This window comes from Neovison vison, chromosome 5, assembly GCF_020171115.1.
Source record: "Neovison vison isolate M4711 chromosome 5, ASM_NN_V1, whole genome shotgun sequence".
In the NCBI taxonomy this organism is placed as follows: domain Eukaryota; kingdom Metazoa; phylum Chordata; class Mammalia; order Carnivora; family Mustelidae; genus Neogale; species Neogale vison.
Genome location: NC_058095.1, coordinates 26682802 through 26709768, shown reverse-complemented (window position 1 = coordinate 26709768; position 26967 = coordinate 26682802). Strand labels below are relative to the sequence as shown.

At 53.8% G+C, this 26967-nt stretch overlaps 2 protein-coding genes across 6 annotated transcripts in view; one reads left to right on the top strand and one right to left on the bottom strand.

Annotated features, from left to right (window-relative positions):
- Positions 1 to 19668, top strand: part of ABR (ABR activator of RhoGEF and GTPase) — a 177701-nt gene extending 158033 nt beyond the window's left edge. For 3 of the 4 annotated variants that reach the window (XM_044248211.1, XM_044248214.1, XM_044248215.1), the window contains 7 exons: positions 8157 to 8216; positions 8508 to 8617; positions 9436 to 9575; positions 10646 to 10780; positions 11707 to 11812; positions 14182 to 14329; positions 15021 to 17728. In XM_044248211.1, the coding sequence (XP_044104146.1) occupies positions 8157 to 8216; positions 8508 to 8617; positions 9436 to 9575; positions 10646 to 10780; positions 11707 to 11812; positions 14182 to 14329; positions 15021 to 15110 (789 nt within the window). In that variant the 3' untranslated portion in view covers positions 15111 to 17728. Of the gene's footprint in view, positions 1 to 8156; positions 8217 to 8507; positions 8618 to 9435; positions 9576 to 10645; positions 10781 to 11706; positions 11813 to 14181; positions 14330 to 15020; positions 17729 to 19272 lie in introns of those variants that run through there. The other variant, XM_044248212.1, reaches the window with a different exon arrangement.
- Positions 12851 to 26706, bottom strand: TIMM22 (translocase of inner mitochondrial membrane 22). 2 transcript variants are annotated; one of them, XM_044248216.1, is made up of 5 exons: positions 26187 to 26706; positions 23901 to 24097; positions 21968 to 22040; positions 13770 to 13846; positions 12851 to 12963 (listed from the first exon to the last, which is right to left on the bottom strand). In XM_044248216.1, the coding sequence occupies exons 1-5, from the start codon at positions 26422 to 26424 to the stop codon at positions 12895 to 12897; spliced, it is 654 nt and encodes a 217-aa protein (XP_044104151.1). In that variant the 5' UTR covers positions 26425 to 26706; the 3' UTR covers positions 12851 to 12894. The 2 variants fall into 2 exon arrangements, with proteins under 2 accessions (XP_044104151.1, XP_044104152.1); XM_044248217.1 differs by lacking the exons at positions 12851 to 12963; positions 13770 to 13846 and adding an exon at positions 19673 to 20367 and having other exon boundaries at positions 26187 to 26702.
- Positions 26707 to 26967: the final 261 nt, after the last annotated feature.

Here is a 26967-nt window from a genome sequence, read left to right as displayed (position 1 = left end):
AGCAGGAATCCACAACTCTGAGAATCTGCTAGAGGTCACGGAGCCCCATACAGACACGGAGCCACCCACATGCACAAATTGAATGCTGTTTTAGATAGGGTCACAGAGCTCAGCTTAGGGACCCCTGCTCTAAGTGCACCTGGCAGGGTACTGTTTCTTTGCACCCGGGGAGGTTGGAAAGGGCATTGGCCCTCTCTGGCATCTCTGTGGTCCACAGGTGGCTTGGCCAGGCAGCCACGCTGGGCTTGGTGCCCCAGCTTTTAGATGGCCCTGGACCAGGGGGAGCTAAGCCTGCCAACCAAGGTGGTTTCTGAAAGGCCAAAGCTTCGAGAGCCCAGTGTTACAGGAGTTTCCAGAAGCAGTGAGGCCCTAGGAGGGCAGACATTTTGGAAAGAGCCCAGAAACTTCTGCAGGTGCTAGTTTGGGGGAGTTGCCAGACATTGACAAGGGAGCACACGTCTGGAAAGGCCCAGCTCTCTGCCGAGTGGCCTTGCCAGCTGCCCAAACTGTCAGGAGCCAGTCACCAGGTACTATTTCAGCTTCTTTTTCCCAAGCAGATAGTGTTGGGGACAGGAAGGGTATGTGTGCTCTGCCAGTTCCCTAGCTCTTAGAGGAACACACATTCCCCCACGTCTGGAATCTGCATGCCCATTCCCCGGGAGGAACCAGAGCCAGTGCAGAATCCCAGCGAGCCTTAGATCGAGGCCTCATTGTCCTTTGTCCCTGGGGTGAGCCTAGAGAGATGGGAGGCCACCGTGAGAGCTGCCCTTGGGATTCTCCTGCAGAGAGGCCAGGAGGGCACCATAACGCCGTGGTGATGCCTCAGCCAGGAGCTAGAACCATCACTGTCTGGGACAGTGATCCCTGCCAACGCTGATGCCTCAGATGGGCCCAGCCAGAGCCGTGACAGCCATAGCTCCACACCCCATCACGTGCCTGAAGCCTTCTTCATGCTCTGGCCTCCTCCGTGGGTCACCCCACCCCTTGGGCTTATGCGGCACGGGGAGCTGGAGACTCGGCTGAGCTCGTAGCACTCAAGAGGCCTCTTTTTCCAACCCCAGGTCTGCTGTCTTTACTGGCTGTGTGACCTTGGGCAGATCTCTTCCCCTTTCTAGTTCTCTGGCATCAGAATCATGAAGGAGCTGAACAGGATGATCTCCTAGATCCAGCTCATATGATGATGTTGGCCATGGCTCAAGATTCCTGTTCCTAAGCCTTAAACTCTCAACACACTGGGGAAGTCTGGGTGGGAGAGGTCACAGGGTGGCGCCTGGGCCCAGGCCAGCCATTCCCTGGACGTAGGCGAGGAGAGGTGAGCGGGAACGTGGGGCTTCTTGACCCCCGTCCCGAAGGAGCCTTGGTGGGAAGGCATTGTTCTCTCCACCCCCCACATCCTGTTTCATTCATTTGGTCCCTGAATATTGATGGGCACCTTCCCTGAATATACTGGGCACCCCAGAGGCAGAAGGCAGAGAGCCCTTAATCTCATGGAACTTTCTGTCCACAGGAGTCAGGCAACCAAAAAGATCATTTCAGGTTAGACAAGTGCTGGGAAGAACATAAACTTGGGTAATGGGCTAGAGAGTAATGGGGAGGGAGAGGACTTGCTGGAAGAGGTAATTTTGAACTAAGACTTAAATGGTAAGAAGGATTCTTGGAGCGCCTGGGTGGCCCCAGTCGGTTGTACATCTAACTCTTGGTTTCGGCTTGGCTCGTGATCTCAAGGTGGTCAGATCGAGCCCTGTGTTGGGCTCCTTGCTCAGCACACAGTCTGCTTAAGGATATCTCTCTCTCTCCCAACCCCTTCTTCTTCCTCCTTCTGCCCCTCTGCACCCCTGCTGCACCTTCTCTACTCTCAAATAAATACATTAATTAATTAAAAAAAAAAGATTCTGGAAAGATCCAAGACAGTACATTCCAGGCAGAGGAACTGACAAGGTGAAAACCCTGCGGCTGGTGGGGTGGGCGCAGCATCTTCAGAAGCAGACAGAGGCCACGGGACAGCGGAGAAGGGCACCCTATATGGAGCAGGCGGGGGCCAGCTGGGGGGAGACGTTCAATGGAAGTGCGGCAGGCAAGACGCCACGGGGAAGCTTGACCTGGGTTTTAGTGATGCTGCCAGTTTTACTGATGCTGCTGGGTTTGGAGCCCTGGCTGAGGACCAGACTCATTCTCAGCCCATGCCATGAGGCGCTGTTACTATCTACTTCATTTCACATGTGGAAACTGAGGCTCAGAGGGTGACCCAGAGTGACAGCCTGCAGCCTGCCCTGCCGGGATGGAGGGTCAGAGCCCCGTGGGGGCCTGGGGCTGTTCCTCAGCTTCCTGGTTGTCTAGGTGCTCCTGGAGCCCGTTGGGGTTGGGGTGGGGTGCCCTGCATGGGGAGCCTTCCTGCCCGGACTACCCAGCCGAGCACGCTGTTAGAGAAATGAGCACTTACTTCCGGTGCTGTCTAGTGAGTGTGGGGCGAGGGCTGGAGCCCACCGGGAGGCCCCCCAGAGCGGGCACGGGCAGTGGCCTCTCCAGCGCCGCTCATTCTCAAGAATAGGCTCTGTGCCCAGACTGCGTTCCTGGCCTGGGCAGGGAGGATGAGGTCAGCTTCAGAGGAGGACTTGCACAACGCTCATTGAAGCACTCTCAAGGCCAAAGGGAGGTGGCGGAGCCCACCGTGCTTCCCAGGCCGCCCTCCCACTCCCGACTTTGGAGGCAAGGCTGCTCTGGGCTTCCTCTGGGCTGCTTTGGGCCCAGCCAGAGTGACCCTCCCTTCTTTGCCCTGGTGCCCTCAACATGGCCCTGAGCTGAGGCTTGGCAGCTTCCTGGCCGTTTGTCTGAGGCCTGGTTCTGGGGCAAAGTTGTCCAGGCTGCGTGGAACAGAGAAGGCAGTGGGGTGCCGGCCAGTCCCAAGGAAGACAGGGTCCCGAGGCTCTGGGAGGGATGCGCCCGGCTTTGGGACTGAGGACTAAAAGTCCAAGGACTAAAAGTGTGGCAGGCACAGGGCAGACTGGGGCTCTGGAATGCTGAGCGAGTGCTGGGGAAGGCAGGTCACAGTGGGTGCTGTGAGGCTAACCTGACTTCAATAAAAGCCTCATTCAGAGCGGCTAAACCCTTTCCATATGTGGGCCTCTGAGAACTTCAAAGCCCGGGGGAGAGGGGGCTGGAGGAGGGGAGACAGGATCCCGGTGTTTCGCCTACAGAGTCAGCATAAGCCCCTCGTGCAGCTGCCCTGGGAGAGGGCACTTGACCCTACAGGGTGAGGACTAGAGGGGCCAAGTTGCTTAGCCTAGTCGTGGGGGAGCCAGCCTCTGGGAAAATGGCCTGTCCGTGGTCTCCCCTGGCCGGGCTGCTGAGCTGGAAGCCCAGCGTGGGCCCTGGCATCCCCCTCCCACCCCACCCTCCCTCTCTAGGAGTTTCTCTCTGAGCAGCCACGTTGACAGAATCCTCCCGAACCCTTCCCAAGAGGGAGGAGAAGCAGGCCTTGGCAGCTCCCTAGTCCCCCTGTTGCCAGCCCTCCCATGCCTCTCACGCCTGTGGTCTGTCCCAATGACAGACTGGGTTTGGTGTCCCAAGGGGACCTAGCCCAGAGTATATGGACATACTCGGGGAAGGGCAGGAAAAAGCCAGCCCAGTACCGCCACCCTGGCCACTGGCCTGGGAGCCTCGGGAAATGTACCCCCATCAGACAGGACACCTGGCTCAGGGCCTGGTCTCCAAAGCCCCACACTCAGCCTTTGGCAGGCACCCCCTAAACACGGCCAGCCCTCTCTGCCTTCCCTTCAGCACCCCGTTCACCTCTGAGTGCGACAGCTCTAGCACACTGGATTTCTTGCCCTCGTTGCTAAGCACTTTGTTTTTATTAACCCAAAACTACAGACCTGGTGAGTAGTAACAGAAACTACTCTGGCTTTGAGAGAAGTCCACGCCACCTTCCCGGTCAGGCCCAGGATGCCAGGTCCCGGATTCAGGAAGCCCAGGCCCACAGGGATGGGAGGTCAGGGGTCATTGGGCTCCTGGGGGCCTCAGGCCTACACAGGGGAAATGACAGAGTGAGGTTCTGAGGGAAGGGGCCCAGTGCCAAGAGGCTTTTGGGGGAGGGAGGAGAAGCGGAGGCCTGGGAGCCCCGGTGTTACGTCCTAAAGTAATGCCCTGTGGCCTGGTTTGTGCTTCCCTGACCACTGGGACCGTAGCTGCCCATAAACGGGGCGGTGCCACCACTGGCCCCTGTGAGCGCGTGTGGGCAGGGCAGTGGCAAAAATCACCAGAAGGCTTTCAGGCAAGCTGTGTGGCTGCAGGAGTACAAGGCAGAGGGAAGGCTGTGGCTCTACCCTCAGAAGGACCCAGGTTTGACCACGGACTGTGTCATCTACCCCGGGGAGCGAGAATGGGGACCCCAGACTCACTGGTGCCTCGGAAACCCCAGGCACCCGGTGGTGGCTACGAACAGCCCTCAAGCCGGAGGGAAGGAGATGCGCTGGTGACAAATGGGCTGGGAGGAAGGTCGTAGGCCTAAGGACCCCTCAGGACTTTCCTGAAGGAACAAGGTGCCCCCACCGGCCTGCGAGGCCACTGGGCTTTCCTGTCCTCGACACGATGCTGGGGAAACGCTCTGAGAGCCTGCATCTCCATCTCCTTCCGCGGCCTCAGGATTTTGTTGCAGACACTGGGCGGTTCTCTTGTGGACATCAGTCCCTGAGGTCAGCTGTATCTCCTTGGCACACGTGCAGGGCTGAACGTGCAGCCATGACCTGACCGAGTCTAAAAGCAAAGGTAGACAGAACATAACTGAGCCGCTCCGGGCGGCGGGCGGTGTGTGGACCACCTAGAACTTCCTCTAGGATGCCCTATGGCTCCTTTCTGTCTCCTGCCCATGCCCCACCTTGAGGAAGACCCAGCTGTGTGTGTCTTACCTGTGGGGTGAAGGAGGGGCCCCCTGGGGGTCTCCCCCAGCCTGGCCCTTTGCAGCCCCATCTGTCTGCCTCCCTTGCCCGATCTGGCCTGGCCTCAGTACCCACTGCCCAGGGCCAGGGGTTGGCACCTATCTGCTGGGACTCAGAGGTCAGCGGTCAGGTGCTCTATCCACTGACATCTTGGGGGCTGGCTCTTCCGCCCCCGGCACTAATCTAATCAGGAAATAGCAGAGTCCACATTTCCCAGGGGTTATAAATAGCCACAGCCGCTCAGGCAGCATCATTTCTCTGGAAAATGTGCCATGTCCCTCTCCACTCCTCGCCCTCCCTTCTCTGTATTTAAGTGACGTCCTGAAAATAGCCTTGGTTTCTGGAGGCTGCCGGTCTGCTGGGAGGCAGATCTTCACAGCCTGGGCACGAGGGGCTAGGCAGGCCTCCCTCAAGCACCCACTAGGGGGATCTGGGAGACAGCAGTTGCGGGGACTCACAGTAAAACACGGAAGAGCCACCTTCCTCAGACCTGGCCTCAGACTGATGGGAGGGTGCCAGTCGCAGCACGGCAGGAAGCGTCTCACCTCCTAGATAGTGGCATTGGGCAAGTTCCTTAGTCTCGTTAAGCCTCAGTGTTCTCGTCTGTAAATGGGAGTGTGAAAAGGCTAGACCTCACAGCCTTGTTACCATGTACTTTGTTACCATGATTGAGATAGCCCGTGTGAAAGGTTTGCCTTCATGCCGGACTCCTCGGAAATGTTCAGAATATATTAGTTCTGGGACTCTGAGGTGGTATGGATGCCCCAGGGAGGAAGCTGAAGTTCAGGGAAGTTTAAGTGACTTGCCCAAATTCACACAGTTGAGTGGAAGAGTGGACATTTGGACCTACATAGGCCTGAGTCTCAATCCTTGCCCTTCCCCACTTGGCTGTGCCCAGACACCACTCCAGGACCTGGGGAGGGACCCCTGGCTTAGGCCATGGTGGCTACTAGGAGGCACCAGGTCTCGGGAGGGGGGTTAGGTGAAGGGGTGCCTAAGGGATGGTCCGTGCCACAGACCTGGTGAGGTTTTGGGACTCTTGGGACACTTGGCCCCAAGGCTTCTGGAATAATGAACCTGGACCACAACCAGTCTGGTGAGTCCCATGTGCTTCCCTTGTGTGCAGAGGAGGTGCTGGGGCAGAGTGGGGCACATGGGGTTACTGGGTCCCGTCCACACTGCTCTCCCTCGGTGTCCTCCTCAATTGCACCCTTCATCTGGGCGGGGAAGCGACTCCGGGAGGCTGGGCCTAGGCCAGATGCAGACCCCAGGGCCCAACCCACCCTGGGCTGACCAGACCCTGCTGCTCCATGCTGTGGGCCTGCTGGAACAGTGGTGTTCACACTGTGGTGCATGTGCTCTGGGCGGCGTGGGGGTTGGCGGAGTTGGGAAGCCACAGAAGCTTCCCAGGGAGTACATGGGCAGGGAGTTCCCAGAGAATCAGTCTGCAGACTCCCAACTCCCATAGGTGCCTCTGGCTGCAAGCGATGTGCCTAGGAAGGGCTTTCTGCCTTCAGATCCCTTCCTCTGCGGGGGAGCCCAAGGCTCTCAGTGGAACATGGCCCAGGGTGCCAGCGCCTCCTGCTTGCCGACAGCAGGGCCTCTTGAAATGTGGGTGTGGGTGTGGAGAAGGTAGAAGACGCTGATGGCCAAGTTCCAAATCCGTTCATGAGTCAGGTGCTTTCCAGTTCTTTGCTTTCCACAAAACTGATGGACATTGTCAGCTGACAGATCATTTAAAATAAATTTTGCTGGGGGTGCCTGGGTGGCTTAGTCAGTTAAGCCTCTGCGTTTGGCTTAGGTCATGATCCCAGGGTCCTAGGATTGAGCCCTGCATCGGGCTCCCTGCTCAGCGGGGAGCCAGCTTCTCCCTCTGACTGCAGCTCCCCCGATTGTGTGCGCGCTCTCTCTCTCTCTCAGCCAGATAAATAAATAAAATCTTTTTAAGGAATAATAAAAATAAATAAATTTTGCTAATCGGTATTTATTCAATTTAAGGCAAATGAGAAGGAAAGAGTTTCGAGAATCCTGTAACATTGGCTATAATAAAACAGCCCCATCTAGTTAACTTACAGGAACAAGATGTTTCACCCTCTACATGTTTAAAAGCAAAACCAGGGGCACCCGCCTGGCTCAGGTGATGGAGCCTGTGATTGGGGTCATGAGTTTGAGCCCCACATCGGGTGTAGAGATTTCTAAGAAAATAACCAACTTAAAAAAATAAAAAAAATAAAAACCAGCAACACACGAACATAGCACCCAGTTCTACCCTAGCAAAAAAAAAAATACACGAATTAAAACAAAAAAAGTGTTCTGTCCACCTCGTGAAGAGACAAAAGTCCTCCAAAGTGGTACCTTGCTACTGAATATTAATACTTATTTTTAATGTGCTGGTTAGTGTTTTTATTGCATGCTGTCAGTCGCTGTAGTAACTCAAACATGTCTTGAATATTTGGAGCCCAGTGGTCTCAGGAAGTGTTCCATTGCCATTTGTACAGATTTTTTTTAATAAGGTTTTGTTGTTGTTGTTGTTTTTTAATCTGTTTGGGAGGATAGGCAGATTCTTTAATTTTTTTTTTTGAGATTTTATTTATGTATTTGTCAGAGAGAGCATGCACACAAAAGCAGGGGGAGAGGCAGGTAGAGAAAGCAGTAAACTCCCACTAAGCAAGGAGCCCAGCGCCCACCCTGCGATCATGACCTAAGCCGAAGGCAGATGCTTAACCAACAGAGCCACCCAGGCGCCCCGGTACAGATATTTTTGTTGAAGCAAAATCTAGTAGGGTGATGAATAAAACCCTTAAGATAGAAAAATACAAAGAATTTTGGGAGAAAAAAGAAACAATGCAGGGTGTCTGCAAGGGAAAGGAGAGCTTGTATGTTCTTCATGAATGATGGTGGGTAGCAGATCGCTGTGGTAATTGGATCCCACTGAATACATCGAAAAGAATGATGTCACAGTTTTATTTTAAGATGTAAATATTTACATTATCCTGGAAGCTATAGCCTTTGCAACTCTTTAAACTTGCCTTGGAAATATTCAGACGTCGAGTCGCAGATGTGCTGGGCGGTACATAATTTTTCAAAATCACTGTGTGGGTGCGCAAGGAAAAACAGTCCGCAGGCCACTAAGTCAGAGGAGCAGAGTCCGGTCCCGTCCCCTGTGAGGGATGCCTCCTCTGCTTTCCCCATCTCACGTTGTCTTTCTTCCTTTCTCTGCAGTTGGATCCCCAGACTGTGGAGACCAAGAACTGGCACACAGATGTGATTGAGATGAACGGGGTGAGCTGGGGAGACAGGAAATGTCCGCACAGTGGGCGGGCCTCCGGCTGCTGTCCTCGGGGGTGCTGTCTTGCCCCCTGTCCCCTCAACCCAGACCCTCTCCCGTCCCCTGTGCCCGCACCCTTCCCCTGTGCCCGCACCCTTCCCACTCCCACCCCGTAGGTGTTGCAGGGAGCCCTGGGTGGGAGAGGCAGCACTGGTTGGCCGTGCTGGGGAGGGGACCCGTGTTTCAGAGGCCCTCCTCAGGAGCTCATACCCTGGGGGATTTGTGCCTGCCTCACCCCCAACCAGATCAAAGTGGAATTCTCCATGAAGTTCACCAGCCGGGATATGAGCCTGAAGAGGACCCCATCAAAAAAGCAGACTGGTGTCTTTGGCGTGAAGATCAGCGTAGTGACTAAGTAGGTCCCCCTGGGGCACGTGAGTGGTGGCATTAGCACCTGGGGTCCCTCCCTGGACCCCTAGCGAGTCACCCCACCCCCTGGCTCCGTAGTCAGGGATGGCCAGTTCGGAGGCCCAAAGTGGCTCGCAGACGTAGGCCTCCATCTCACACATGCTTCAGAAGTCAGCAAGCCAGCATTAAACACCAGAAGATGACCTGTGAGCATCCCAGGCCGTCAGCTTCTTGTGGTCAGTGAGATGCTCTGATGACGTAGGCACACATTGAGGTTTGGCCACAACCAGCGGGAATCCAGGAGGGGCTGCCCCTCCACTCCCCTCAGCCCCACATAGCATTTGAAGCTGAGATCTGCCTTCTTTTTTTTTCTTTTTTTTTTTTTAAGATTTTATTTATTTATTTGACAGACAGAGATCACAAGCAGGCAGAGAGGCAGGCAGAGAGAGAGGAGGAAGCAGGCTCCCTGCTGAGCAGAGAGCCCGATGCGGGGCTCGATCCCAGGACCCCGAGATCATGACCCGAGCGGAAGGCAGCGGCTTAACCCACTGAGCCACCCAGGCGCCCCTGAGATCTGCCTTCTAAGGAACATTCTCGTCTCAGCATCTTTGCACTTGTCTCCCAAACCACCTCCTGCCTTTGTCCCTTGCCATCCTGCAACAGGCCAGCCTTGGGCTGCTTGGGTAGGGTGGGGTGGCATGGCCTCTTAGTCCTCTCTGCAGCCCCAACCCTGATACCAGAAGCCTGGGTGTGCAGGGGAAGTGGGGGCTTGGGGTAGTCAGGGAGGGAGGCCTTCCGCCTCCCCTCACAGCCCCTCCCCACCAGGCGGGAGCGCTCCAAGGTACCCTACATCGTGCGGCAGTGTGTGGAGGAGGTGGAGAAGCGGGGCATCGAGGAGGTTGGCATCTACCGGATATCAGGGGTGGCCACCGACATCCAGGCACTGAAGGCTGCCTTTGATGCCAGTAAGTGTGGGAGGCCCGGGCATTGGTGGGGAGAGGGCACTCTTAGGGGCCCAGCAGGCTGCTCTGGGAGCCCAGGAGCACCAGAGGCCTTTCTCCACAGAGAGGCCCCAAGTCACCGATGGTGGAAGAGCCTTGTTCTGTGAACCACAGTCCCCTGTGGCGTGTGGTGGGCCATCTCTGAGTCTGATGCAGGGACTCTGCCTGTGTTTGCTCATGTAAACACCCCCTTCCCCACTCTCTTACCCACTGTTGCAGATGAGGAATGGAGGAGGCTCAGAGAGGCCAAGCCACTTGCTCAGCATTGCTCAGCTTGTAGGTTTTGAGCCTTCTTTCAACTCAGATCTTTCTTATTCCAGTGTTTCTGGCTTTCCTGCTAGCTCTGTGGGCCTAAGGGACTGGAAGGAAACAGAAGGGCTTTGAACCCGGGCTGGCTGGCTCAGGCTCCCCTCTGCTGTCTCCAGAGCCCTGAACAAGGGCCCTTTGGGAGGAGCACCGCTGTCTCCCTCCGTAAATTCCTCCGTGGTGGGGGCTGCCCTCTCTGGTTTTTCTTTCCCCCCATCATGCAAGTTTGTGCTGTGATAGCCAGGAAGCCTGAATTGGGCAGGCAGGGCTGATTCCAAGGGAGCCAAGGGAGGGGCCTACGTTCAGGAAGCCTGGGGTGAGGGGCTGGGGATGTGCCAGCATACGGGTCCTCTGTGCAACCTGGAAGCTGAGGCTTTGTTGGAGCATGACTTTTCATGTAAAAAATGTGCAGGGCCTTCCAGAGAGAGGCTTAGTGGTGGGGAGGTTCCAGAGAAGGTGTCTGCCATGTGGTGTGAGGACTCTGCAGGACTCTGGATGGAGAATGGGGCTCCCCTGCCCCAGTGGGGCTGAGTCACACACCACCTGTGGGCGCTGTACCTACTTCCTGCCTTTCCTGGCAAGACCAGGGCAGAGATGGAGTGGGTGGGGGCTTCCCCAGCTGTGTGGTGCGGAATGGAACAGGGCCCACCACCCCACCCCTAGCTGAGGACTGCATGGAAGAGGGGGGCTCGAATGGGTGCACTCCCGATTGTCCACATCCTGTGCAGATAACAAGGACATCCTGCTGATGCTGAGTGACATGGACATCAATGCCATTGCCGGCACCCTGAAGCTCTACTTCCGGGAGCTGCCCGAACCCCTCCTCACAGACCGACTCTACCCAGCCTTCATGGAGGGCATCGGTGAGGCTTTGGGGCACCGAGGGCCCGGCTGAGCCGGGCCTTCCTGACAGCAAAGAGTGGGAGACCTGTGGCTCCCCTTGCTTGTGCATCTGCCCAGTGCTCTGGGGCGGCGTGGCTGAGTGGCCCAGAGAGTGGGGTGTGACCCACTGGGGCCTGAGGCAGAGCCTGGACCCTCTCTTGCCTGCCTCTCTCCCCTCTTGTCCCCGTGGCTACCCTCTGTGCTTCCTCCCCAAATACTGACCTCCTTGCTTGGAAAGCCAAGCAGCCAGGGAAATGTGCCCTGAGGTAGGTGGCCAGGGCCAGCGTCCCCTGCCAAAGACAAGCCTGGCTGGAGTGTACCAGAGCTGGCCGGAACCCAGCCTTCCAGAGGAGCAGTCTCTCGCTCCCACTGATGCCCTGGGCAGCGATGAAGCTGAAGGCCTCGGCCAGTGGGGCGCCTGGGCACCTCCTTCCTGCCTCTCCCTTTTCTCCTGGCTGCCTCCTCCAGGAGCAGGTCAGGGCTTCAGCCACCACAGGAAGTGAGGAACCCCGTGGAAAGCTGTTCATTGCCTGCTCTAGCATCAGAGGCAGCTGAAAGAGGAAACATTCAAAGCAGTGTTCTCATTGCCTTAAATTTAACCTCCTAGACCAGGGACAGGCTATGACCACCCAAAGGCACATGCAGGAGGGGCGGGAGGGCACTCAATCCCCGCCAGCGTGCTTCCTGACTGAGCTTTGGATGGGGGCTTCCACAGGAACCAGCTGTTCATAGCCCACCCTTGGGAAGATACCAGGCCCTTCCTTCCCTACAGGGTCTGCTCCCCTCACCCCTGCAACCTGGGCTCTCCCTCAGGGTCCCACGGCCTCCAGACCCTGGTGGGGCACTGGCTCGGGCCTCCCCACCCAGGAGCCAAGCCTCAGCCTTGCTCCACTACCCCCCTCCACAGCCCTGTCGGACCCTGCTGCCAAGGAAAACTGCATGATGCACTTACTCCGCACCCTGCCCGACCCCAACCTCATCACCTTCCTCTTCCTGTTGGAACACTTGAAAAGGTAACAACTCAGGCTTGTGGGGGAGGTGGGCAGGGAGCCCAGGGCAGGCCCCTCCTTGCTGGGGAGGCCACTTTTGTGGGAGGATCCACCTCCTTTGCTCTTCCTTTTAGGTGCTGGCTTCTGCTGGGTCACCCATCACAGGCTGAGAGTTTGCTTTTCAAACTCTTGCCTCCAAATTCTTCTGTTTTGAGAAATATCGGGGTCCTAATAGCAACCTCCCATACCGGCAGGGCCAGAGCCAAGAACTGTCGATGGCTTTTGCAGTCCATGGTCATTCAGTCCACTTCCCAGTTGTAAAGGGAAGGCTATAGGCAGTAGTGTGCTTGTCGTTCTGGTTTTTTTTTGTTTTGTTTTTTTAAAGATTTTATTTATTTATTTGACAGAGAGAGATTACAAGTAGGCAGAGAGGCAGGCAGAGAGAGAGAGGAGGAAGCAGGCTCCCTGCTGAGCAGAGAGCCCGATGCGGGACTCAATCCCAGGACCCTGAGATCATGACCTGAGCCGAAGGCAGCGGCTTAACCCACTGAGCCACCCAGGCGCCCATCGTTCTGTTTTGTTACACACAGTCATGTGTCCTGGGTTGTAACAGGAAGTGTGTTCGTCGTGGGTCATGGTCAAAAGTTTGCAACCCGCACCTCATCTAACAGGGAAACTGAGCCCTGGCACAGGAGTTTGATTGGGGTTGGCAACAGCTCTGTCCTCAGAAGGCACATGTCCCCAGTCCTAAGCTAAGTTCCCTCCCACCTTCTCCCCCACCCCTTCTGTCGTGGGGTCCGAGAGCTGCTCAAGCCAATGCCTGCAGCCAAGCTCAGAACTGAAACCAGTCCTTTCAGGGTCCTCGTCACTCGCTTTTGAGCCCCAGCACCGGTCCGGGTACAAATGGGGAGGAAAACTTTCCTGGTGTCCCTTCAATCCACTTGCCACCCAGGAGCCCCAATTTGGGGGCCACGTGGTGGGCCCGCTCCTCCCGGAGCCAGGTTCTCACCGTCGGGCCCGGGCTCCTGGCTGTGGCTCAGCCAGGCCAGCTCTGGAGGGCCAGTGGAGACCTGGAAATGCCTGGGGCTGCTGTCTTGTTTTTCCCATCATGAGATTTTTTCCCTCTGGTTTGGCCAGAACTGAAGCCCCAACCGGTTCCCATAGTTTGGCGAGCACTGTGGGGAGGACACACAGAGGAGGAGTGGGAGGGGAAAATTCATTAGGTTTTCCACCCTGGGAACTGGGCACAGTCTGTTCCCACATCTGGGCCCCTGGCTGGTGTGCGTGTGTGTGTGTGCATGTGTGTGTGCGTGTGTGTGTGTGTGTGGAGGGGGGCTTGGCCAGCTCCAAGCTGCCTCCTGGCATGGCAATGTCTGCCCGTCTCCAGCACAGTCAGCATGCACGTCCGTGTAGTTGGGAGTGGGGGGTGCTGCTCGGGGTGAGCGCTCTCAACCCCAGAAACATTTCCTAGGCCTGAGGAAGGCCCAGGGCCTCTGTGACATGTTGGGTGGTACTGGGTCCGCCTGGACGCCAGCCACAGATGGCAGCCCCTGCTGTCACTCAGGGGAAGTACCTACTGAGCATGTAGCCTATTACACAAGAGAAGCTGAGAAAGATCCACAGGGAGGTAACTCTGGGGTCCTGGGAAGAAGACCCTTCTGGAAAAGTACGGGAGAATAGCCCCCAGGCTCCATCTGGGGTTAGGGTCGTCCTGCGTCAGCACAGCAGGCGGAGCCTTAGGTCTAGTTAAGGATTGCTACTGGAGTGCTCGCTTCGGCAGAACACATACTAAAGGATTGCTACTGGATCTCCGGCCCCCTCCCCTGCCACCCCATTAGACTCCCTGCACCCCCCACTCCAGGCCACTTGGGGCAGCTTGGCTGACCCGGGGGGAGCACGGACTCTGGAGGCAGACTGCGTGGGGTCAGATCCCAGCTCTGTCACTGGCTAGCGATGTGACCTCAGGCAAACCATGTCACACCTCTATCCTTTGGTGTCTTCGTCTGTACGGTGGTGATGATAATGACCTTCCCATAAGGCTGTGATGAGCAGAAGCTCCTGCAGGGAAAGTTCTTGAGTTAGGAATGACATCATCCTCAAGGGGAAGGAGTTGGGAATAGGTCCTTCTGACTTTGGCTATTTACCGTCAAGGGATGGCCCTGGGAGCTAGGAATCTATTTAATAGAGGAACATCCTGGGACATAGCTGGAGACTTGGTCCTTTGGCTTAGTCCCTCCCTACCAAGAGGTCTCTACCCTCTGAGGAGAGAGAGGCTAGTACCTACCTTCTGGGAATCTTTCCAGGAGTTCTTATAGTTAAGGCCAAGCATCTGGAGCTCTGAATGGCTGCTGAGAAATGACTTCTTTTTCCCCCTCCCTTCCCCCCCTTTCCAGGGTTGCTGAGAAGGAACCCATCAACAAAATGTCCCTTCACAACCTGGCTACTGTGTTTGGCCCCACGTTACTGAGACCCTCGGAAGTGGAGAGCAAAGCACACCTCACGTCGGCCGCAGACATCTGGTCCCATGATGTCATGGCACAGGTACCAGCGGCAGGGTCCGGGCCTGTGGCTGGTCGCGTTGTGCAGTGGGCTTCCCCACAGGGTCAGAGAGAGAACAGCTCGGAGTCTCCCAGCCCAGCCCATCCCTGCTGAGCGGCTGGGTGGACGGTCAGTAGGATGTCACCAGGGAGACAGGGCTCCGGACAGTCCTGCCTCCATGTCCAAAACAAAAGGCGTGAGCCTAGACCAGGGGCCCAAAGAACACATGTCCTGGCACCGACTGCAATCCTAGGAGTGCCGCAGTCTTGGACAGCAAGCTCAGGGGCCCAGGAGACCTCTGGGAGCCTTGTCCTCCCCTGTGGAAGCTCTAAGATTGCTTCCAGGGTGAGGAAGCTTCTCTGAAATCTGTCCCTACAAGATCTGGGTCAGAGTCCAGTCTGGAGGCAGGGCCCGCCCACCCAAAGCCAACCTCTGGAGCCAGTCGATGGAGGTTGGGGAAGCGGCCCCAGGCTGCCCAGTCCTCCACCCTGCGGTGTCCTTTACTGATGCTCACTGGCACACACACCCAGGCTGCCGGGGGTAGAGGGGGGAGGCAAAGCAGCCTGAGATGGCCTGAGAGCAGGGAGGGGGTGGCACAGAGGGGACCCCATCCCCGGGACTGCTAGTTCTCGCCCAGTTGGAGGAGGGCCAAGAGGCCAGGGAGCCCTGCTGAGTCTTCCCTGTCCCCTCACAGGTCCAGGTCCTCCTCTACTACCTGCAGCACCCCCCCATTTCCTTCGCAGAATTGAAGCGGAACACACTGTACTTCTCCACCGACGTGTAGCCCAAGGTGGGAGCTGCTGCGGGGTGGGGGGGCAGCCCAGGCCAGCTTCTCTGGCCAGGGGACCCAACACAGACTTGAAAGACTCCAACAGAAAACTCCCACACGCAGCACTCTATAGACTCCAAGGGACGCAGATTTCCAAGAACTGGAATACTTGCATCTTCCGTGCCACCTTGTACAAAGCCAGCTGTCCCAGCCCCCAGCCTCACCGCGCGCCCCGGGCCCTGCCCTCTGTCCCTCTAGTTGTGTCTCCTGCCCATGCCTTTGGGGGATTGTTTCCTGTCTATTTGTCATGCAGAAATGGTAGTGACCGACCCAGTACGGGCATACGGACTGCCTGCTTTGTTCTTTCATTTCCTCCAGCACTTTCTTCTCCCCCCGCCCCCGCCAACAGTCCAGTCCAGTCCAAGGGCTTTTATTTTGCGCTGTGTAACTCCGGCCAGCTTATCCTCTCCTGGCTCTGCTCCCAGATTGCAGTCTCCGGGCAGCGTCCCCTCGGTTTGCCTCCACCCTCCCCTTCCTCCCAGCCTGCCCACATGCATGTGCAGCCTTGGTTTTCACTCCATCACTCTGAAACTTGAGGCAGCCCTGAGCAGTGGTGGCAGCAGTGGTCCGCCCAAGGCTGTGCTTGCTGCCTCCCCTCCCGGGCCTCCCCCCACCCCCAACTCCGTCCTCCGCCTGTGGAAGCACACCTGCTTGGCCTTGCTGCCTGTGCAAATGTTGGACAGGGAGACAGCTGCACACGAGTCCTCAGCTTAGCACAGAGCTAGAGAGCCGATCTTTGCAATTTCCACCTGACAATCTCCATTTCTGGGGTTTATCTGTTAGATCTCCCGCCTCCTAGTGAGGCATCTTTGACTGTTTCTTCTGCTTTTCAGTTCCTTCTCTCCTGGTGTTCTATTTCCTTTCAGTGGCAAGACTTACAAGTGACCTGGTATCAAGAGAGCCAGAGGGTCAGGAATCAGGGGAGGCAGGAGAGTCGGGCCACTGAGCAAACGGGACAGGTGGAACATTCCAAGGAGTGCCACGGAGCACTGGGGGCCCGGATTTGGGGGGAAGTGGCTCTCAGCAGCAAAACATTAGAGTGGCTTTGTTAGGGGAGCCAGGTCTCTTGGATGGCAGCGAATATGGCTGAAGCAGGTGTCCAGAAACAGGCAGGCTCCGTCTAGGAGGCAGCCCTTCCTGGCACCTCGCCTACCCTGCGGTGCCTTTGCCTTAGACTGTACAGTCCTCCGCAACCACGCACTGCCACAGGGCGGCCCCCACGGCCATGTATGCTCTGGGGCCTGGCAGAGACCGGCGCCCATGGTGCTGCCTCCCCACCTGCAGCTTCCAGATGTGGCCTTTGTGGGAGCTCTAGGAAACTCTAGAGGTTGGGGAGTCACAGGCACCTGCCTCTCTTAGGGGCTGGGTTTTGCTAGGGATGTTCATTGTCTACACTCTGCTCTGGAGTAGAGGATTGGCAGGTTCTAGTCCCAGTGCTAAGCCCCACTTCTCCATACCGGAACGGAATGAGAAGGATCCTCCCAGTGCAGTTTCCTCCCCTCTGAGCAGTAGCTGCCAACACAGGGCAGTTGGCCCAGGAGAACAAACACTCCCGGGTGGCGGGGGCTTGGGCACATGGCTTTCTGGCTCTCCTAGGTGGCAGAGAGCAGACTCTAGGGCCTCAGAATTAGAACAGCTCCTTTAGCTTGTGCTCAGGGCTATGTTTTAAAGAATGGTTTGCTGGCCCTGAAGCCATAGCATTGGCTCATGAGACACGGGGTCCTTTCTTGTGTTTACACCTGTGGCCCAGTCTTGGGCAGAACGGTACACATTCTGTGCACATCAGAGGAAAGAAATGCCTAAGAGGAGGGAACCAATCCTGATCACGTAGCTGCCTGTGAGCGGCTTAGCAAGGAGCCCCGCGCCCTGGGACAGGAGGTGGAGAAAGAACACCACTTGGGTCAAACATCCCAGCGTGTGATCCTCCCTGGAGTCTGTGCCCAGCACTCGGGAGTTGGTGTGTGGCATCTTGCTTCCAGAGCCATTGATGGGAGTGACCTGGAGGCCCAGCTACAGCTAGTTATAGCCCCAAATGGGTGCCTCCCACTTCCCCCAAATGAGGGGCTTGCTTCTCGGAATCAGGTAGCTACCGCAGCCCCCAAGCTTGCTTAAGGAGGAAGGCTGGAGGGGCTGAGAAATGCAAAAGCCTCAGAATATTTATAAATTCTACCCCCAGGGTGGGGAAGGGCAGGTACCAGGCAAGGACTAAGCTGCATCAAGGAAGGAGCCCATCCATGGGTTCTCCCAAGAGTCAGGGACTGTGCAGCCCAGCACCCCTGGCCCCTGTGCCCAGCAGGGCAGGCTGTGCCAACAGGAGCCCAGCAGACAGGCCACGGGAGTGCCGGGATGCCTGTCCCTGCTGGCAATGGCTGTGGGCTGCCAGTTTTTGCTGATACAGGTAGGATGGGAACCTTTATTAATATGAGTTTAATAAGTTGGTAAGGATATATTTTTTTTTTGTCTATGTTCTGTTTCAACTTATGTAGATTATTATAAATTGATGTAAACCACGTGAGAGGAAAATGTTAATAAAAAAAAAAAAATGCAAAGCCCCAATATTTGCACACAACTCAGCCCTGTGGTGTGGACATTTGTATACTCAGTAGTCCAGGGAAGACCACCAATCTAAATATTTAACTCTTCCAGCTGCATCCACATGTGTTTCCAGGAATCTATGCACCTAGTTAACTTCCCCTGAGCTTCCCTTCACTCTGTGGGGACTGTGGCAGTTTGGGGGGTGGTTAGCCCCCTCCTTGTGGTTCACAGTGGCCTCCAGGTCAGGCACCAGCCAGATTTCCTTTCATGAAGGACAAAGGTACCACCAAGACCTGGTCATCAGCATCCCTTCGAGAAATGGGAGAAAGTGCTCAAAGTGGAGGCTTCTTATTTTATGCAAACTCTTCCCTATATTTTTCTTGGAAGTGGGCGTCTTTGGGGCAGCCTTTTGGCCTAGCCTGACAGTTGGAGAGGCTGGATCCCCTAGGGGGCACAGCCTCCCTTCAGGAGAATCAGTGGGGTTAATACGGGTTCCCACCAGTCTAAGCCATTGGACACTATGTTTATTCTGGAGATCAGGACCAGATGTCTCTGAAAATTGGTGTTTGGTTTATGAGCTCATACTGACTCCTTAGCCATCTAAAACAGGAAACTATTCATCTCCTTTCTTGATTGAATAGCCAGTGTGGACAATGCTTGGCTTATTGAAGTGATGGCTACGGACAGCCCCAGGGCTCATCTGCTCCAAGGCAGTCATACAGGCAGCATTCCTGGTACTCGCTGGGCATATTCGACCCTCCTTGCTAGGCTGCCTACTGGAAGATGCCAGGCATCCAGGTACTTTGACAGTTGCCAGGCAGGAGCATCTACCCATGCTCTAAAGGTGCTTACAGGTGACTTATTTAGGGACAGTATAGGAAACACTCCTAGCTTTGTTCCCAGACCTCTGAGGATACTCCAGCTGAGCTGGGAGCAACGAAGCCTCATACCTGTGAGACGGGGCTGGATATTACTTAGAATTCACCACAGAAGGATGTAAGCCCCGAGCGAGCTTAGCTCACATTCATTGCAGAGGTGGTGGCAGGCGTGGCCAGAGGGAGGTGTAACTGGCTGACTTTGACATTATCAGTCACATACATACACACCTGGGACATCTGACCATCTCAGCCACGTCTGAATTCTGGTTAAGGGGGCATAAACTAGAAGACTGCAGAAAAAGGGGGAGAATGCAAAAAATGGTGAAGGAGTCAGCATACAGCAGAGAACAGGAGCCATCGCCGCTCACTGCAGGCTGCTGGAATCATGCAGCCCCACAAGCCTGTCCTCTGGCCCCAGGAGAGAGCCTGAGCTCATCCCCTTCGTGTCCTTACCACAGGACCAGAATGAAGGACTGCTCACAGCAGATCCCAACCATTAAAGCCTATTTTTTTTGCGCTGAGGCACACAATTAGGCTGAGCCTCTGCTGTCAGAAAAAGGTCCCTAGTTCAAATTAAAAAAAAACAAAAAAAAAAAACAAAAAAAAAAACCACTAATATGTTAAAAAACACAAACAAAAAACCCCGATACCACAGACCAAGGATAGTGGAGTACAGCCCCTCACCACTGTCTGATCTTCACCAGCCGCTGCTCAGGGACCCACCAGGAGGACAACAGCAGGATTCCGCACGCCGTGTCCTTGAGCTGGGCCTGGTCCAGCGGTCAGAGCCTAAAACCAGTGTGGCCAGGACCGCAGGCATTCCCATCAGCCAGCCCACAGAAGGGTTTTTAGAAGAGGCCGGGGCCTATGCATGGAATTTCAACGTATCCCGGGACATGGCCCGGCTGGGCTGCTTGCAAGGCAGGTCCTGGCTGAAGGAACGGTGTCAGAGGAACGCTACTCTGCACACGCCGAGAACTGAACATTCCCACACTTTGCAGGAGCTTTCTCACTCTCCCTCCAGATGTCCAGTCTCTGGGCCACCTGGTACCACTTTTGGGACTCGTGGAATCTGAAAATAAAAATCAGCCAACCCTTTACGGATTCATTTATTTTATGGCATGAACGGCCTTTATTGTTCGTAATGGGAAGTGGAAGAGGGGGGACAGGACCACTGGCTCCTGGGGCGGCTCTGAACACTTACTCTGTCACTGTTCCCTTCCCCCGCCAAAACTAACCAACCTTTTAAACTGTAATCTAATTTTTTTAAGCAAAGACAACAGACCACAAAATGACATAATGGGTCAGATGGTGTAAATTTCCTCTGCCCTGCCATGTGACATGGCTGACTGCGCGGAGTTCCAAAGTAGGTGAGCCTGCTGGTACGAGTTCAGTACCCTCTGGTCCCACCGCCCCGAGCCGCCTGTAGGCCAGCTATGAGCAGGACAGAACCTTTGGGGAGCTTAATTCCCACCAGTCAGCACACTGCTGATCTGCCTCAGAGAGAGGCTGGCACAGCACACTGACCACCCCGGGAACAGAGCATGTGGCTCCTTAGAGGCGGAGGCAGGCGGCAGGCAGGTGGCTCCCTCATGAGACCAGCGGTCTAAGGGGAAACGTCTGCGGTCACTGAAGCGAGTGCCCTGCAGTGGACAGAGCGCGGCCCCCACGGAGCAGCTCCGATGCTGGGCTGGCAATGCCCTTCCCTGGAGGCAGGCTCTCTCACCGGAGGTAATAATCAATGGCAGCAGAGAAAGCAGCGAAACCGCCACACCCGAGGAGGCCGGCCTTTAAGCCCGCTGTGAAGTAAACAGAAATGACGTTACCTGCGGGGACAGACACCGAGCCAGGCTGCCTTCAGAAGTCTGCCTGGCCATGGCGACAGGGACGCCTGTGTCAAGCTTCTAAGTCAGTCAGCCGAGCCACGGGATGTGTAAGACTTCTAGGATGCCGTGTCCACAGTCTACACCAGTGGGCTTTATCTAGCCGTACATTCAACTTTTCTCATTCCAAAAGATGATGATTTCCAGTTTCACGAAATAGCCCCTCACAGGCAGGAAACTGGTTAAGAGAACCAGCCCTTGGAAGCAAGTGAAAGCATATGGCCTGTTAACCCTGATTTGTTTATGAAATAAATTCCTGGGAAGGTGATCAAAGCAGTCCTGGAGGGAGCTGAGCTTCTCAATGTCCCTGACAGAGCTGAGCGATGGGAAGACCAAAGGAAAAGTTACTCTATAAATCACAAGTGCCTGTCCGAGGAGAAGCAGCTTTTAATGACAGCAAATCATCCTGTCTCTCTGAGGAGGAGAATACAGGCTCTTTGCTTTGGGTAAATCAGGGCATGGCAGAGGGAGAGTGGCCCAGCAATGGCCACCAGGAGGAGAGTCAGGTCACTGACACCCCAAACCGCACCTTTTTTTTTTTTTTTTTTAATTTTTTTATTTATTTTTATTTGAGAGAGAGAGGGAAAGAAAGCACAAGCAGGGAGAGAGGCAGGGGGAGAAGCAGGCTCCCCACCGAGCAGGGAGCCTGATGTGGAGTTAAATCCCAGAACCCCGGAATCACGACCTGAGCCAAAGGCAGACACACTCAACCGACTGAGCCACCCAGGTGCCCCCCTCCAAACCAACTCCTGATGGGCACACTGACAGAAGTGTAGAGAACTGTTTTCTTTGTTGTTATCTGTTGATAACCGGACACTTCCAGAATACTCCTATCGGGCTTTCAGGGGGTAGAAGTCTAAGAATCCTTAACTGCAGAAAGACATTACCACAGAACTTACACTGACAATTGTATAGTATTTAAAAAAATATATTTATCTAAACTACTTGAAATGCACGGACCTGAGAGTTCAACAGCGCCTGCCATTTGGATCAGTGGGCTCTCCGGGGCTGAACGAGACCTAGCCGTGCTTCTGTCCTAACCTACAGATCAATACACTTCTGGAATTCCTTACTGGGAGGAAGCTCTTCCCACCATTTCAATGTGAGGGCAGTTCTTTTTTCTAAAATCTAGATCTTTCTGTGGTTCTCAGCCATGGGTGATTCCGTCCCCTGGGGGAATTTGCCAGTGTCTAGAGACACTCTAAATTGTCGCAACGAAGGGATGCCATCAGCTTCTAGTGGGTAAGCGGCCAGGGAAACTGCTGAACATCCCTCCAGCAAAGATTTATGTGGTCCACAATGCCCACGAACGATGCCAATGATGAAAAACCCCGATCTAAATACTAGAAGTTTCCAAAATTATGTTAATGTGGAAGTAAAAGTGATTTACTTAGAAGAGTATCAAGTGTCCACATATGCCTCGAGCTGTCCCTGGAACACTCATGTGTTTGGAAACGTCAACTACGGCACGCTGTCCAAGGCCACAAAGAAAACCATGCGAGAGTTGTTTACTAACCTCTGAAACCAATGGCTCCTCCAGTGATGCAGCCACTAATGACACTGTTCTTCCAGTCTGATTTTCCCCGGTACTGTGGGCGGAGAAGTGCAGTTTAGAGCCAAAGAAACAAGCCACACAAGATGATTAAGGGAAAAAAAACACAGGGTTTCTAGCTGGCTAATTCAGTCCCTCCCCAAAGGAAACCTAATCCTTTTTGCTTTCCAAAATATAGTTCCTAAAATTTCAATGTGTTCATGGGGGCTTCCTGCAGGTGGCACCAGAGTGCTGAAACCAAGTGTGCCACTTGAGAAGTAATCCAGATCTCTTCTCTGGTTCCCCAGTAAGTCTCAAGGTCAAAATCACTCACCAACTTGGAACAGACGCATGAAAACATGCACGACGTCACTCAGCACCAGGGAAGCGCAAATCAAAACTAAATGAGCTACCACCTCACGCCTGTCAGAATGGCTAAAAACACAATAAACAACAGGTGTCGGCGAGGACATGGAGAAAGAGGAACCCCATTGCACTGCTGGTGGGAATATGAACTGGTACAATCACTCTGGAAGACAGTATGGAGGTTCCTCAGAAAGTTAAAAATAGAACTCCTGGGGGCACCTGGCTAGCTCAGTCATAGAGTGTGTCTCTTGAGCTCAGGGTTAGGAGTTTGACCCCCATGTTGGGTATAGCAATTACTTAAAAATAGTCTTAAAAAAAGGGGGGGGGCACCTGGGTGGCTCAGTGGGTTAAAGCCTCTGCCTTCAGCTCAGGTCATGATCCCAGGATTCCGGGATCAAGCCCCACATCGGGCTCTCTCCTCAGCAGGGAGCCTGCATCCTCCACTCTCTCTCTGCCTGCCTCTCAGCCTACTTGTGATCTCTGTCTGTTAAATAAATAAAATCTTAAAAAAAAAAAAAAAGAAGAAGAAGAAGAACTCTACCATACAATCCAGCAATCACACTGCTAGGTATTTACCCAAAGAAAACAAATATACCAATTCAGAGGGATACATGCATCATAATGTTTATAGCAGCATTATCTACAATAGCCAAAATTATGAAAACGGCCCAACTTTCCATCTATTGACGAATGGATAAAGATATGATAAAGATGTATACACACACAGGGATATTACTCAGGCCATAAAAAAGAATGAAATCTTGCCATCTGAGACATCATGGATGGAGCTAGGAGTATTATGCTAAGCAAAATAATTCAGTCACAGAAAAACAAATACCATAGGACTTCATTCATGTGGAATTTAATTAACAAAAGAAATGGGCAAAGGGAAAAAAGAGAGACAGAGAAGGGCAAACCAAGCAACAGACTCTTAACTATAGCGAACAAATCGATGGTGACCAGAAGGGAGGTGGGTGGGGGGATGGGTGAAATAGGTGATGGGGATTAAGGAGGGCACTTGTGATGATCACGGGGTATTGTATGAAAGTGTGGGATCACAATATTGTACACCTGAAACTAGTATTACACTGTACTCTAACTAGAATTTTTAAAAACTTACAAAATAAAATAATTAACCAACTTCTAGCCTAAAAAAAGAAGTAAAAAATAATGCAAGCCTAAATAAAGGCAATAAATGCCCCAAAAGTTTACCTTAGGGGCTATCTAATGAAAATCCAATCTACCAAGTATCAGACATATCTGATCTGCTTTCTAATGAACATTTCTCGTTAGAAGTAATAAGATGGGGGGGTGGCTCAGGGGGTTAAAGCCTCTGCCTTCAGCTCAGGTCATGATCCTGGGGTCCTGGGATGGAGCCCTGCATCCGGCTGCCTGCTCAACAGGGAGCTTGCTTCTCCCTCTCCCTCTGCCTGTCTCTTCCCCTGCTTATTCTCCCTCTCTGTCAAATAAATAAAAACTTAAAAAAAAAAAAAAAAAAAGGAATTCGTAAGATGGTACAGGCAAGGCTTTTTCAGAAGGCAGAGACACTTACAGATTCTACCAAACACTCAGTGCAAGAAAACATGGCGCCCACAATGGCAAAATTTTTGGCGTAGGACATTCCTCTCTGTCCCATGTCTTTAAGAACTTCTTTTGCTGTCGGCGTACGGTAAGGATCCTTAGGGTCAAAGCCCACATTGGTATCAATGCCGGCAGTGAACACCCCAAAGGCACCTCCCAAGACAAATCCTAAAAATAAACACAGAAATGAAGATTTTTTCTTTGGCATGTTTTCTGGGGTACTGTAAGGAGGCCATCATACCCGAATAGCACATTTTGGATGGCCACCAGCAAATAGGACACCCCTATCTACCCCTCCAACTCCACCTTAACACTCAGACCCTCCAGTTACCTGGTTTCCACATCACACAAGCCAGGAACTGTCTTGCTGACAGCTTCTCTATCTTCCTTTGGATTTCTTCCTTCTTCTTTCTTTTTTTTTGAAGATTTCATTTATTTATTTGAGAGAAAGACACAGACAGCGATAGGGAGCACAAGCATAGGAGGACAGGGAGAAGCAGGCTGCCTGCTGAGCAGGGAGCCCAATGCTGGGCTTGATTCCAGAACCCTGGGATCATGACCCAAGATAAAGGCAGATGCTCAACCGACTGAGCCACCCAGGTACCCCAGCCTCCTTTGATTTTCTTTTTCTCTTCCTTTTTTTTTTGGCCTCTCATTTTCTGACATTCCTAAAGATTCAATCTTTAACCTTCTTCTCTCTGTCTATACTCATACATTCAGCTATCAACTTTGCAAATCACTCCCTTGACGATGGTGACATTGACAAGTCATTTAGTGAGCAGTACCATGCGCCAGTTACTGATGCTTTACAGGCACAGCTTCTTTTATTTTTCACTATAGTCCTATACTGTTGATACTATTAATGTCTCCATTCTGTAGCTGAAGCGGCTGAGGCTCAGGGAGGTTAAGTAACTTCCATAAGTTCACAAAGCTACCAAAAGGCAAACCACACACTGCTGTCCCCAACTTCCTGAGCCTGCTGGACATTTCCATTTACATGTCCTCTCATCACCTCAAGGTCAATATATGTTTAATGAAATCATGGCACCTTCCCTCCAGACTTTCTTACTTATGGCTCCTTCTTTTCAGTCACTCCTGCTCCAAACTTCAAGGGCATTTCTGACAGCTGATTTGCTCCCCTCCTACAAACCTATGTTCACAAGTATCCTAGTCTAGGACCTTTACCGCTTCCACTCTGGAGCATTACAAATACTTATTCATCATTTCAACAAATATCTAAGCGACTTATTAGTGTCAGGCATAATGATGAACAAAGACCCAGCCCAGGCCTCACCGAGGTTCAGTTTAGCCAATTCCCTATACCATCTCCCTATCCACAGACTTTTCTTTCCCTCACTACACTCCATGCTGGATCATCACGTGCACCAATTACTGCCCTAATGCCTAAAGGCAAAAAGCCCAAATCCCCAACTCCACCCCCAATTTTAAAGGGCTACCCCCATTCTCTCAATCCTTCAAGATACAGGGGCAGTCTCACCTCCTGTAGCCTTCCCCAAACCAAAAAATCCCCTTTCCTTTCTACTACACATCTGCACTCACCATATTATTTGTTTCTTGATGGTCTTTCATTCATATTAAGATTTCAATTCATCTGCAAATGTGGCCAACCTCTTTACAAGACGGACACCCTACATTCAAACATTTAAACCTTCAAAGGTTTAAAAAGGGGGAGCAGGGGGTGCTCCAGACTTAACCCCCTATGTTCACCACCATCTGATCATACTGGCCACACTGACATTTGTTTTTCAAACCTGAAGCCAGTTCCCGTCAGACGTTTGCATCTGCTGTCCCCTGTGTCCCACCTTCCTGCCAGGCTCCTTCTCAACACTCCTGCTTCTGTATATATTAAAATTTTATCTTCATGAGAACCAGGCTCTGGTCTCTTACCCTGCCTCGCCACCGAGCACGTGATGGTTACTTGTAACAATTTGTTTAAAAGAATGCTTATTTAAAAAAATAAAAAATAAATAAAAAAAATAAAAGAATGCTTATTTAAAAGTGAATCAATGAATGAATGAAGTCGACCATTTTATAACCAACCTCCAGGCCCCGACCCATACAGTACCGACTTTCTGATCCAATTTCCAGAGGCGGAAATTAACCTCAGGGCCTAGAGAAGGGTTACTCGAGTTCACGCATCGAGGCAGGGGTGCAGTCGAGATCGAGGTCCACAGGCTCCTCGCTGCCGTCCAAGCCCTCAGCCTCCCAACGCCCCCCACCCCCAGTCTTGCCTCACCTCCCACGCAGGCCAGCGCTGCCTTGAAGGCACAGCTTTCCATCGCCTTCTCGATCATTTTCTGTTCCTCACTCTTGATCGGGCTCGGGATCCCGCCCAGGCTACTGGGCTCCAGGACCCGGGGCTGACGCTTGTCGCCCACTAGGTATTGCAGAAGAAGGCTGTACTGCAGCGGGGCTTCGGCGGAACCCGGCGCCTCAGGCGCGGAGCCCCCGGCGCTGGGCGCAGCTGCCGCCATGATTGCAGCGGCCGTAGAAACCCTCGCGTTCTTCTTCCCCCAGCAGATTCCGCAAGCCTCACGTTAGGGCTCTGCGCGCCTAGCCACTGTGCCGCAACGGCAGATTCGCCACAACGAGCAAGTCAAAGAAACTGCGGGAGCAAAGTCCGCTCAGGCATCCGGCGAAAGAGGTCTCACGTTCCCTCAAAGCCTCTTGTGAATACTGAATCAGGCTTGGGTAGCATCAAGATGTAGAGTCCCCAGAAAGCGCCGTCTTCTCCGGGGATGCGGCGCGGTGAGTATAGGGATTGGCAGGCCAGCCCTTTCCCAGGAGGCTTTGCGCGGGCACTGCCCTTGCTGCCTCCTCCCGGGCGCCCAAAGGCGGGAGGCGGCGGGGAGCGGGAGCGCGTCCGCGGGGCTGCAGCGCTCTGGGGCTACGGCAGGGGGCGCACGCGCCTCCCCGCGGCCCTTCCAGCTTAAGCATTCCTTACAGAGGTTAGTGGTGGACGGTGCTTTGTAAGTAAACGTGAAAGCATGGTTAGATGTACGCGGTGTATGTTTTGT

What these genes read in the sequence shown, in the direction of transcription:
- TIMM22 (XM_044248216.1), bottom strand. Translation starts at nt 26,424, where the DNA reads ATGGCGGCAGCTGCGCCCAGCGCCGGGGGCTCCGCGCCTGAGGCGCCG. An exon ending in AGCGCTGGCCTGCGTGGGAG is followed by an intron (nt 24,098 to 26,186) that starts GTGAGGCAAGAC and finishes GTTTATTTTTAG; the next exon opens with GATTTGTCTTGGGAGGTGCC. An exon ending in CTGAGTGTTTGGTAGAATCT is followed by an intron (nt 22,041 to 23,900) that starts GTAAGTGTCTCT and finishes CTCCGCCCACAG; the next exon opens with TACCGGGGAAAATCAGACTG.